This window comes from Brienomyrus brachyistius, unplaced genomic scaffold (assembly GCF_023856365.1).
Source record: "Brienomyrus brachyistius isolate T26 unplaced genomic scaffold, BBRACH_0.4 scaffold96, whole genome shotgun sequence".
NCBI classification, from domain to species: domain Eukaryota; kingdom Metazoa; phylum Chordata; class Actinopteri; order Osteoglossiformes; family Mormyridae; genus Brienomyrus; species Brienomyrus brachyistius.
In genome coordinates, this window is record NW_026042371.1 from 604,986 (window position 1) to 617,521 (window position 12,536).

The 12,536-nt window shown below is 39.2% G+C and overlaps 1 protein-coding gene across 1 annotated transcript; it reads right to left on the minus strand.

Annotated features, from left to right (window-relative positions):
- Window positions 1-483: 483 nt before the first annotated feature.
- Window positions 484-10,944, minus strand: LOC125727386 (5-hydroxytryptamine receptor 3A-like). Its single transcript, XM_049004056.1, has 10 exons — window positions 10,885-10,944; window positions 4,185-4,290; window positions 3,481-3,650; window positions 3,281-3,325; window positions 2,882-2,988; window positions 2,411-2,580; window positions 2,038-2,318; window positions 1,701-1,911; window positions 1,402-1,605; window positions 484-1,239 (listed from the first exon to the last, which is right to left on the minus strand). The coding sequence occupies exons 2-10, from the start codon at window positions 4,285-4,287 to the stop codon at window positions 959-961; spliced, it is 1,572 nt and encodes a 523-aa protein (XP_048860013.1). The 5' UTR covers window positions 4,288-4,290; window positions 10,885-10,944; the 3' UTR covers window positions 484-958.
- Between the last annotated feature and the right edge of the window lie 1,592 nt (window positions 10,945-12,536).

The following is a 12,536-nucleotide window of genomic DNA, read 5'->3' on the forward strand; positions in this document are numbered from 1 at the left end:
ACAGGTGGTTGTTAACTTTGCTACTTGTATGTGTAAGTTCATTGGTCTCAAACAGTACAGGATATTTCACCAATGTAGAATATCAGAACAGTGTAACAGAAATATATAAATCACCTTACACACACACACACACACACACACACAGAGATATATGTCATATAAAGTGTTCATAGAAAGTCTTGGGAAGCTTGCTTGATTCAGGAAAATATTGCAAATTTATTAGTTTATAATAAAAATCTTCATTCATTTACAAAAAGTTTATATCACATTAGAAACAACTGGAAGTTTTAAAGTAAAATATAAATTACTAATAACTGATACCCAAATTATAGTTCCTACAGAGCCATTCTGAGATAAAAAGTTTGTTAGTAACATCTTTGAAATAACACAAAACATTTGTGTTCATTATCCCTTTGGGACCCAATGACTACACTTGCGATTAACAGCAAAATAGCAACAACAGAAATGAATGAGTCAGTCAAAAAAAAATTATCCTTAATGAAAAGAAAATATCTATGTGGAAGATACGTTAAACATTGCTTGTCAATGCACTTTTGTGCAAAAGTATCCCAAAACTTTCTGTGAGCACTATGTGTATGTGTGTGTGTGTATATATATAAATATATATACGTATATGTGTGTGTGTGCATATGCGTTCATGTATGTATTTTATATTTTAATTGTTATTTTTTATCTTCATGTCATTGTCACATCTGTGAAAAGCTTACAGCTTACAGAAATCAAATGGAGATAAATCCATATTCACTGGGTAGACGATAGTGGATATCTGCCAAAACACAGTCTAGTAGTGCAAATGAAAAGACATTGGTATAATTTCAGAGTGCTACAATTTCTGAGAAGCACTAATTTTATAAATGATGAATTGCACTTCCATGTCGTTGCCAATGTCTTCATGTAAATGCTCAGTCAGTGACAGCTCACATGTATGACAGTCGGACTATTTACCAAGCCATTGTACCCAAATGATAACAAAAGCAATAAGACTAAAGAAAATGAAGAGGACATAGAGGATGAAAAAACAACGATCAATAATGTCTCCAACCCGGTGCCACTCATCAGCAGCATGCCTGCATGTGAGGTGCTTCTCCACTTCAATGCGAATGGCTAGAAGATCCTGACCTAGCTTCTTCAGCACCTCTACAACTGGATCGTCAATCTGGAGCCTTGATTTATTGGAGGTTGGGTCTGAAACACTCATGGAAACTGGATTCTTCACCGCTGACACATGAGGGAATGAGTGAAACGATACCTTTAAGGTTAAAGTTCAAAACATTTAGCCATCTAAACAAACATTCATAAATTATTCATATTAATTCTTGTGGAGGCTATAATCACTGACACGTCCATGACTTGGCTGGGGCCTACTTGACATTTCCATACCTTGAGTGCTAGGGGTGTAAGTATCTGTGTCCTGGTCACCCAGTTTCTGAGGAAAACGAACAAGCCAGGCCAGGCATTTCAAAACAAGGATCTTGACCCAGTGAGGCACTGCGGAGTGGTTGGATCTGCACAGGATTTTGGTAATGATGATAGTCTCCAGAAGGCTTGCTACCATCAAAGCCAGGGAGACGGAGAAGACGACATCTAAAGACAGAAGAAGAGAAAAGGTCTAGTAGCTAAATATGTGTTATGGATGTTAAAAAACAATGCTTGTTATTCAAATAAACTTAAAAATTTACTAAGTAGTGGAAGTCTATTTCCGGTAATAGGTAGCAAATTATTCATGATGAGCAGGAATACGGTGTAGCCCAAGATGATAGTCATCTTGAAGGTGGCACGGTCTACAGCCTCTGGTGGCAGAAGAAAGCTTATGAGGTCCACGATCATGAGGAAGCAGCTGGGGATCAGGAGGTTCACGACATACGTGGTGGGCCTGCGTCTCATGACGATCTGAATGGAGAGATAAAGGAAAGATACAGTAATGCACATTAATGAAAAAATGCTGTATGATATGTCATTAAACACTGTTTATGCTTGCAGTTGCTACAAAGACTGGAAGGATGGCTGGGTGGATGCTGCTCCGGCATTGGCTGATAGTATCATATGGCTTATCGCTAACTGAACGTGCATCGTGAGCTGAAGCATCGTAAAGCGAGGATCATCTGTACTGAATTCCGGTGCTATAATACTTACATTGTAGACAACTGTGTCAAAGAAATTATCATTATAATAAGCGCATCGTGTTTTAGAAGCAGTGATGTCCACTAGTTCCCATTCTTCAATTCTGTCCATCACCATATTGGACAGCATCAGTGACTCTTCTCCTGATTCTCCCATATTTATTGTAATGTCAGAAGCTGTTGGGTCAGAAGAGAATCTTTTCATACCAAAGCATATTCTGTTTCCTAAAGCGGTGCACTGTCGCATATATGTGCAGTGGTTCTCTCACCGGTGTGGATGTAGGAATTGAATGTCAAGGAACAATTCTGTACGTCAAACGGGAAGGTGTAGATGTCCAGGTTGCAGGAGCTGACAGACCTCACTGGCCGACCGTCTGTCACATAACCAGAGGAATCCAAATGCACGTAAGGTATCTGAGGAGATGTGTCCCTGTCCATACTAAAAGAGAGAGAATGTGAACGTCACTAAAAGACAACGTCGGCAGCGTCTTGACAGCAGATGTAACCAGCCTCTTTCCCACAATTGTATATTGCGTAAGAGGTCTTTAGATGTAGGGATGGTGAGGCGACACTAATCTGTGAACAGATCTTAGGAGCAATCCCTTATCCTTATCAGGATCTAAGTATTCTAGCCACCTTTGTGTACTAAATATGCGCATTGCAAGATGGAGAGTAGGCTGGATAATCAGATAGACGAATAGTTATATCACACTGGCAGCTGTAGGCATACAGACACTCACCACTCATTAATAACAACATCGGGCATCCATAGCTTTTGCCTGGGAAGTGTGATCTTTGCAATCCCACACTGTACAGGGTCCCAGCTCAGATACTCAATCTCCCAACTCTTAACAAAATTAATACATTTATCATCAATTAGTTAACTGAAAATACATTTTAAAAAATCATACTTGAGATCTTTTATAGATTGCAAGTGCATTTAAATTCTACTAATATGCCGGTTCATATACTGAAATACATTTTTTACTTGAATTATTGATACTAATTGTTTTTATAATGCTGTTTATGCATTTTTTTTATCACTTCAGTGCATTCAATTCATGGCATATCTATAGCATTTTGTGTTAATTTTCAAATTTTATTGTAAATAAATTTTTATGGAGGACGCTAATACTCACCAGCGTGAGCCAAATATACGTTGTTAATATCTGGGTCTTTTCATCCTAAAAGACAAAAAACAAACAATAAGGAAAACAAAAGAAGACTCTTCTTAAATATGCTTACACATAGGAGTACACAGATTGTTTTATATGTATATAGAAGAATAATGACCAGTAAATAATAATAGAACAAAGAAGTGCTTGTAAATGTCACTCACCACCCCGAGGATGCCATACAGTGTAAAATAGATTGTGATATTGGTGGGTGTCTGCAGGCTGTACACGGGACGGATGGGGTTTAAATAAAAGGTCTTTTCTATTTCCTTATAGAGGGACTTGGCATCTGGGTAGGAGCAGTTCACTGTTACAGCACACGTCACGGCAGGAGCTAAAGAGACAGACCAGCTGTTTACATTCAAGACACGGATGAAACACATCGCTCCTTTGTTCATTCACTAGTTATACCATATGCTCTACTACGGCTAGGCAATATATCGACAAAAGTTTGCATCATGATTATGACCATCGTTAACTTGAATATCATGAAAATGACGACATAGCCTGAACATTTGCTTTCTTGCAAAACTTTTTTTACACGAATTCCATCAAGCAATTAGTCTATTTTTGACGTAATTTATCATTATTCTTGTCACATACTCCATAATTATTAGTAAAACAATTCGGCCAACACAATCAGAAAAGCTCAAGACCACTTGTCATATTTTACTGTTTTCTACATATGAATTTTATAATATCGTGATGAATATCAATATTGTGAAAATCTATAAAAAATATTGTGATACCATTTTTAAGGCATATTGCACAGCCCTACATTTTACCCATAAATTCTTCTCTGTTTTATGACAAAAATCATGACAAGAAGTCATTTCAGCAAAAAAGTGTGATGAATCAGGACTCTCACCTTGAAGAAGGAGACTGGCAACGAGAAGAGCTACAAGCTTTTCCCTGCTATTCAGCCAGTTCAGACCCTTCTGCTGCCCAGCTGCTGTCTGAACCTGTGACATTTGCTGTTGTCATGGCAAGAAGAAGAATCTTCTTAAACATTTATTACTACTACGCCCCTAAACGATCCAACTAGAAATCTAATATGAGAGACAAAATAGCTTTATATTATACATCTTCGTAATTTTTTTTTGGAATAGCAGTTTTATACACTTTAATAGCAGGATTTGGTTGCAGTAACTTTGAAGGTGCTGAGGTTACTGTGTGAATACATCATCACTGAAGGTGCCTGTTCTGTTGATGGAAAGAACACAACATACTGACAAAGCAGGTCTCACAAGAAGAGGTGGCATCTATACCACAGACGAACAATGATGTTTTTAAAGGCCATTCAGGTCTGTGGTTATGGCTTAGGACAGCAATGTTTAACTTGCTTAAACAAAAAGAGTTTGAATACAAACAAACAAGGCAAACAATTATATGATTCATTAAAAATTGCATGATTTGTATGAATTATTTACACTTTTAAGAGTTTAATGAGACACCTTCTGCATTGCATGTTTTATGGATTGAAGTTTACTTCATACACATTATAGCTATATACATCAAAACTGCATAAAAGTTATTCAGTTGCTCTATATTCATACCCATTATAATAGCTAAGCCACACCTCATCATTGTTACATCACTAGACTATACGGCTCTACAGCAAAACTTTACATAGGTTTACATTTTAAAAAGATACTAGTTTGTCTGTAACTTTTACTTTAACTTCCATTTCTGTCCAACATATACAACAAATTCCAGCTCAATGGAATTATATAACATAAAATGTACTGTACCTGTGCTTTGCACTGGCCTTTATCCATCTGAAGCCACCTGTGACTATTATCTCAGTTAGTAACTATAACCTACATCATGTGATCACGTCCTAGCATTCATGGAGCTTTTCCAGGCGATGGGCAGGTAAATTAAATTAAAGAGCTAGCCTTATTTTTGTAAAGTCAGTCTTTGGTATATATAGGCTCGATGAACGACTGTGTTTGCTCATGGAGAACGTGAAATCTTTGTAGCATGTCTGCTGTGATCAGTTGCTGTAGAACCAGATGTTTTGAATAAGAAGCTCGTCCTAGATAGAGTATCTCAGATGTAAGAAAACATGCCTATTCAAATTAGTATGTGTGATTGTGTAGATGTGCCATTGGTGGACAGGTGCATAAGGATGTAATTCAAGAAAAATGTCATTGGGTTTTGGTCAGGATAGGCAAGAATATTCTGGCCTGTTAGTAACTCTATTGTGTATCTATATGAAATGATGTAGCTGACAAAATCTTCCTGGTAGCCGTCTGAGCAGAAGTCTTGAAATTCTGTAGCAAACAGATGCAGAAATACTACCGAAATTATCCTCCAATATGATATGTTTCCATCAGTGTTAATTTCATCAACGACCGTTATTTTCAGACTAAAACGAGACGATAACTAAATAAAAATGATTTCGCGAGGCCTAAGACTATGACGAAGTGTATTGACAATTTCGTCAACAAATAAAAATGAGAAGAAAATGTTTGTCAGAGACGAGATACAATCAGAACTAATGTAGTTCGGTTATAGGGGTATGTATATATATATATATATATATATATATATATATATATATATACAGTCAGGTCCATAAATATTGGGACATCGACACAATTCTAATCTTTTTGGCTCTATACACCACCACAATGCATTTGAAATGAAACGAACAAGATGTGCTTTAACTGCAGACTTTCAGCTTTAATTTGAGGGTACTTACATACAAATCAGGTGAACGGTGTAGGAATTACAGCAGTTTGTATATCTGCCACCCACTTTTTAAGGGACCAAAAGTAATGGGACAATTGGCTGCTCAGCTGTTCCATGGCCAAGTGTGTGTCATTCCCTCATTATCTAATTTACAAGGAGCAGATAAAAGGTCTAGAGTTCATTTCAAGTGTGCTATTTGCATTTGGAATCCGTTGCTGTCAACTCTCAATATGAGATGCAAAGACCTATCACTATCAGTGAAGCAAGCCGTCATTAGGCTGAAAAATAAAAACAAACCCATCAGAGAGATAGCAAATACATTAGGTGTAGCCAAATCAACTGTTTGGAACATTCTTAAAAAGAAAGATCGCACCGGTGAGCTCAGCAACACCAAAAGAGTTGCAAGACCACGGAAAACAACTGTGGTGGATGACCGAAGAAATCTTTCCCTGGTGAAGAAAAACCCCTTCAGAACAGTTGGCCAGATCAAGAACACTCTCCAGGAAGTAGGTGTATGTGTGTCAAGGTCAACAATCAAGAGAAGACTTCACCAGAGTGAATACAGAGGGTTCAACTAAACATGTAAACCATTGGTGAGCCTCAAAAACAGGAAGACCAGATTAGAGTTTGCCAAACAACATCTAAAAAAGCCTTTACAGTTCTGGAACAACATCCTATGGACAGATGAGACAAAGATCAACTTGTACCAGAGTGATGGGAAGAGAAGAGTATGGAGAAGGAAAGGAACTGCTCACGATCCAAAACATACCACATCATCAGTGAAGTATGGTGGTGGTAGTGTCATGGCGTGGGCATGTATGGCTGCCACTGGAACTGGTTCCCTTGTATTTATTGATGATGTGCCTGCTGACAAAAGCAGCAGGATGAATTCTGAAGTGTTTCGGGCAATATTATCTGCTCATATTCAGCCAAATGCTTCAGAACTCATTGGACGGTGCTTCATAGTGCAGATGGACAATGACCTGAAGCATACTGCGAAAGCAACCAAAGAGTTTTTTAAGGCAAAGAAGTGGAATATTATGCAATGGCCAAGTCAATCACCTGACCTGAATCCGATTGAGTGTGTATTTCACTTGCTAAAGACAAAACTGAAGGGGAAAAGCCCCAAGAACAAGCAGGAACAGAAGACAGTTGCAGTAGAGGCCTGGCAGAGCATCACTAGGGATGTAACCCAGCGTTTGATGATGCCTGTGCATTCCGGACTTCAGGCTGTAATTGACTGCAAAGGATTTGCAACCAAGTATTAAAAAGTGAAAGTTTGATTTATGATTGTTAATTTGTCCCATTACTTTTGGTCCCTTAAAAAGTGGGTGGCAGATATACAAACTGCTGTAATTCCTACACCGTTCACCTGATTTGTATGTAAATACCCTCAAATTAAAGCTGAAAGTCTGCAGTTAAAGCACATCTTGTTCATTCCATTTCAAATTCATTGTGGTGGTGTATAGAGCCAAAAAGATTAGAATTGTGTCGATGTCCCAATATTTATGGACCTGACTGTATATATATTCCAAAACATATAAAATGTGACCATGTCACATGTTTTTCTCATATTAGCTTTATATTTGTCGAGTAACAACGCAAACGGAATGACAAGCCGTTTCATCTAAAATGATTTAGATGACTAAATTATGACAGGAAACTAAATTACATTTTAGTCAAAATACTATGACTAAAACTATATAAAATTTTGCTGTCAAAATTAACACTGATTTCCATGTACTATCAACTAACTACAGTTACAATAATACAAGTTACTTTGCATTTTAAGCCTGTTGCTGCTTTGAATTGCCATGAGTTATAATCCAAGGAAAGTAGACAGGCACCTGGATCATTTGCAAAAAATATTCACGGCGACTGCCTGTGAGCCTTTATTTTTGCATTTTCGCAGCAAAACCTGGACTGTGGCTTTACTTATTTGAACAGATTGATCGATCTGTTGTGACAGCTTTAGGAATGCAAATCACGGGGCTAGTTGTTCTAGTTTTCAGTATATGTACTAGAACTGGCTTTTCAAATGCTGTGAAAATGAACTGTGTATTTTTTATAAAGCTTTACATTTTTATTATATAGTTATGTTAATATTTTATTAATAAACTTTAAATAAAATATAAATTAAATTAGTCCCTTTTATTCACTACTACACGATTTTTCAAGAATTCCCAATCTTATTGAATTCTTCAGTTTTTACAGGAGCACAGAGTAAAACTGGCATTCTTATATGAACAGCTTTAGCCCTGATTATCTGACTGTACAGTATATGTGTTCATGGGCACAGCAAGACCGCAGATCTCCGCAGAGGGTCGTGTGGTCAGCAGAATGTGTAATCGGACAGGCACTTCCAAACGGTGCAGATCCAGGGGCAACAAAATCATCAAGGACCCCAGCCACCCCCTGTTTTCTCTGCGGAGATTGCGGAAATGCTCTCGCGGCTGGAAGAGCAGCACTGAAAGGCTGAGGAAGAGCTCCCTCCCCCAGCAGATACGGAGCCTAAATGTGGACGCGTCTAGGGCTGTTCAGTCCCCCAAAATAGTCACATGTCCGTGGGTCTCCTGAACAAGGCCCTTAACCCCCAGCTTCAGGGGTGCTGCATGCTGGCTGACCTGGTGCTGTGACCCCCCCGCCCCAAAGCTTGCTTTTATCTGCGTATGTGTCTCATGAAGCACATGATGGGGTAGCTGAAAAGAGAATTTACCCAGGAGATTAATGAAGGATTATTATTCTGCCATCTTCTAACATTTTGTCCGGGGTGGGCTTAGACCCTATTCCAGGCAATATGAGGTTGGTGTACCCCCTGGGTGGGATGGCGGTCCATTTCAGGATGCACACACACACACACACACACACACACACACACACACACACACACACACATGCACACAGTCGTGTAATCACATCTTTTTGGGGACCACTCCCATTCATTTCTATGGGAAAAATGCTAATGCTAACTGCGACAATCTTAACCCCCACCCAGCCCTAACTATAACCATAAGTAACCAAACAAAATACAAGAGTTTTTCATTGCAGTCATGGATTTTTATAAAATAGAGTTTCCAGGAAACTGGTCCCCATAAGGTAAAAAAAATGGATATTCATCACATTGTGGGTATACCTGGACCACACACACACACACACACACACACACACACATCTGCCTGTGGAAACAGGAGTAGTGGGAGCAATCAGGCACAACATGGGAAGAACATGAAAACACCGCAAACACTGGTATTGGTTTTCTGTGGAAGTAGCTTGATTAATATAGTGCAGTAGTCAGCTTGTGCATATTATTCATGCCATATTCAGGGGCAGAGGCTCAGCAAAATCGGGGCAGCATGTGGCTCTGCAGGTTTTGCCTCAAAGCCTCTGACTGGAAGGTTGTCAGTTCAAGTCCCATGTCTAGGAGAGAAACTTCACTGCTGGGCACTTGATCGAGACCCTTAAGCCTAATCACTCCAGCAACACTGTGTGACCCTACTCTAATATTTATGTCATGAGGGACAAAGTTACCTCTAAATAATTACATGTAAATGGAATAGAAAAACAGAGAAGTCAAAGATCAGTAACAGTGGACAGAGGCTGTAATTAAAAAGCACAGTAACATCAAACTGACATTTTCTTAGCATAATTTTCTTAGGTGAAAATGATTTACATTTAGGGCCGGCATGGTGGTGCAGTGGTTAGCACTGTTGCCTCACACCTCTGGGACCCGGGTTCGAGTCTCCGCCTGGGTCACATGTGTGTGGAGTTTGCATGTTCTCCCCATGTCGTCGTGGGGTTTCCTCCGGGTACTCCGGTTTCCCCCCACAGTCCAAAAACATGCTGAGGCTAATTGGAGCTACTAAATTGCCCGTAGGTGTGCATGTGTGAGTGAATGGTGTGTGAGTGTGCCCTGCGATGGGCTGGCCCCCCATCCTTGGTTGTTCCCTGCCTCGTGCCCATTGCCTCTGGGATAGGCTCCGGACCCCCCGCGACCCAGTAGGATAAGCGGTTTGCAAAATGGATGGATGGATGGATGGATGGATTTACATTTAGCAGAATTCATACTTAGAGAAATTAGTAAAGAAGGCTGCAAAAATTATCCGTTTATGGTCAATTAGCTTCATCTCACACACACAAAAAAAATGACTGAAATACAACCTTGAATTGAAGTAAACTTTTTCCAGAAGAAAAAATGTCTCTTTACCAAAATTGACTGACAGTCCATACCCTAGAAATAAAGTTCAGGGGGAAACTGTAGCAAAGAGGAACAACTGAGAGTAAAGCAAGCGCAAGATACGATGCTGAGGATTGTATAAAATATGTAAAAAAACGTTCAGTCATGAAGATACGACACACGATTCCTGCATTGTGCTAAACTTCAACTTTGTCACTAGGTATTACAGTGTTAGTCCGCCCCCAGGTGGAATTTTCGTTTCGTAGAACTGCTGTTCTAAAAATGTATCACTTTTTAACTTTTTTTTCCAAAGGCATTTTACTACTTAACTTCTAACCCGTAAGTCCTAGGATAGCTACTTGATCCTTCTGGAATTTACAAATTAAAGGTGTGTTTATATTTGATGAAACAACAAATAATGACTGGCTAAAGTTTATTGGCAAGTTTTTCATGTTTTATCGCATGTAGTTGCATATATTTGCATTACAAAGCCTGCACTGGTCAACAACCTATTTTATGGAGTTTGTACACACGGTAATGAATATATATAAATATATAACCTTTCTGTGCAAAATATGCACATTACCCTTTCAAACTACCTCATCAGCCAAGATGGAAGAGTCAGGTAAGGTATCAGAGATATTAGTGGCAAACTGGTGAGATTTATATATATATATATATATAAATAATGACATACTCAGCCAAAACGACAGGCACCTGCAGATTCCAGATGACTAGATTCCTTGGTCTCGCTGAGATTTTAGCAGGAAATTTCATATGGCGTTAAATTAGTGCCAAAAGTCGTACGCATAAAAACCACGCGTGCATGCGCTTGCGAGCAGAAAATCCATGCTCTCTACGCGCTCGTGATTGCACAGCATTCACTCGCTCGACAGGAAGAATTTTGACACTTTGGAGGCGGGAACAGTGGCTAATGGCTCCGCTTCTTTGATTGTTTTTTTTTTTATATTGACTACGATTGGCTTTTTGCTTTGGTAGAAGATGAAGATAATTGACCAATGGATGTGGGATTCACACTGTCCTGATGTCGGAGCAAGTAAGTCTTACCAGGGGCGCTGCTAAGGATTTTGGGCCCCATGAAAAGAATCTAGACAAGGCCCCCAACACATTTATTGGGGGCTTCTCTGGGCCCCCTATCAGTCATGGGCCCCGAGAATCGTCATCGTTTACCCCCCCTTTACAGCACCCCTGAGTCTTACACTGCTGTTTTCATATTCCACATTAAGGATTGGAATCGTGTGTGCCTTAATTAAAGCAGAGCTTGAAATTCAATACGGTATAGCTGGTATCTCGTGCAATATTATTTATTCACAGTCTGCTATCATAATTTGGGAATTTCCCGCTTCGTCTTACCGTATATAAAACAATGGGCCAATGTACGGTAAATTGCATTGTGAATAACATTTCTTAATACAACATCACAAAGCCAATTTAATAAATTCAAATCCTGGGAAGAGCGCTCCTCAGATATTTGTTCTCGGGTTAGTGTTAGCAGACTATAGGCGAAACCACCTTAAGTGCTATCTGTTAATGTTTATTAAATTAGCATTAGAATGGAGAGGTTTTTAATATCTTTTGTCCTTGTAGCTGCTAAATACACTCATTATTAAAGCCATAAAGTTGTCTGCCTGCTACATTGGAATCTCCACTGAGTAAGTGTTTTTGATGGATTTTATTTAACTTTATTTGACTCTGGTCCTTAGATCTAATGTCATACTTCTTCACTTATATTGTTTGTGAAAAGGTTTACCACGGTCAAACAGAGCAGCCACTACATCATCATACATGAACAAGCACCTCACAAAACAAAAACATTTCATTTTCATGATTAAAACTTTTGAATGGTAGGCCTAGTGTGTGGATCAGAGACAAGATCTTGACATCTCATTAACTATAATTTGTTCTGTGAACAGCTCAGATACCACCTTCTCGAAAGTCTTCTGCATAAAATAGAAATGGGATTCAGCACGACTCCACTAAATTTGGATTACCTGGAGTTCCTTTGTCATCAGGAGCTGTATCTTCTGCAGGCCCTGTCTAATCACATTGAAGTACCTCCTGCTATCACCCTGGCTTTGCAAGAGGTCTTTGACCTTGTGAGGGCACATCTGGAACGTCCAGCCCCATGTGTCACACAGGAAGTCACTGCCACCAATGGACGACCCAAGATTTTGATTGAAGAACAACGTTTGAAAGAAATGCTCCATACTCAACTTCCTGTCCCTTGCATAGCCACACTGATGGGTGTTTCAAGAAGAACAATCTTAAGAAGAATGAAAGAATATGACCTCTGTGTTAGGGACACATATAATTCCGTCAGTGATGAGG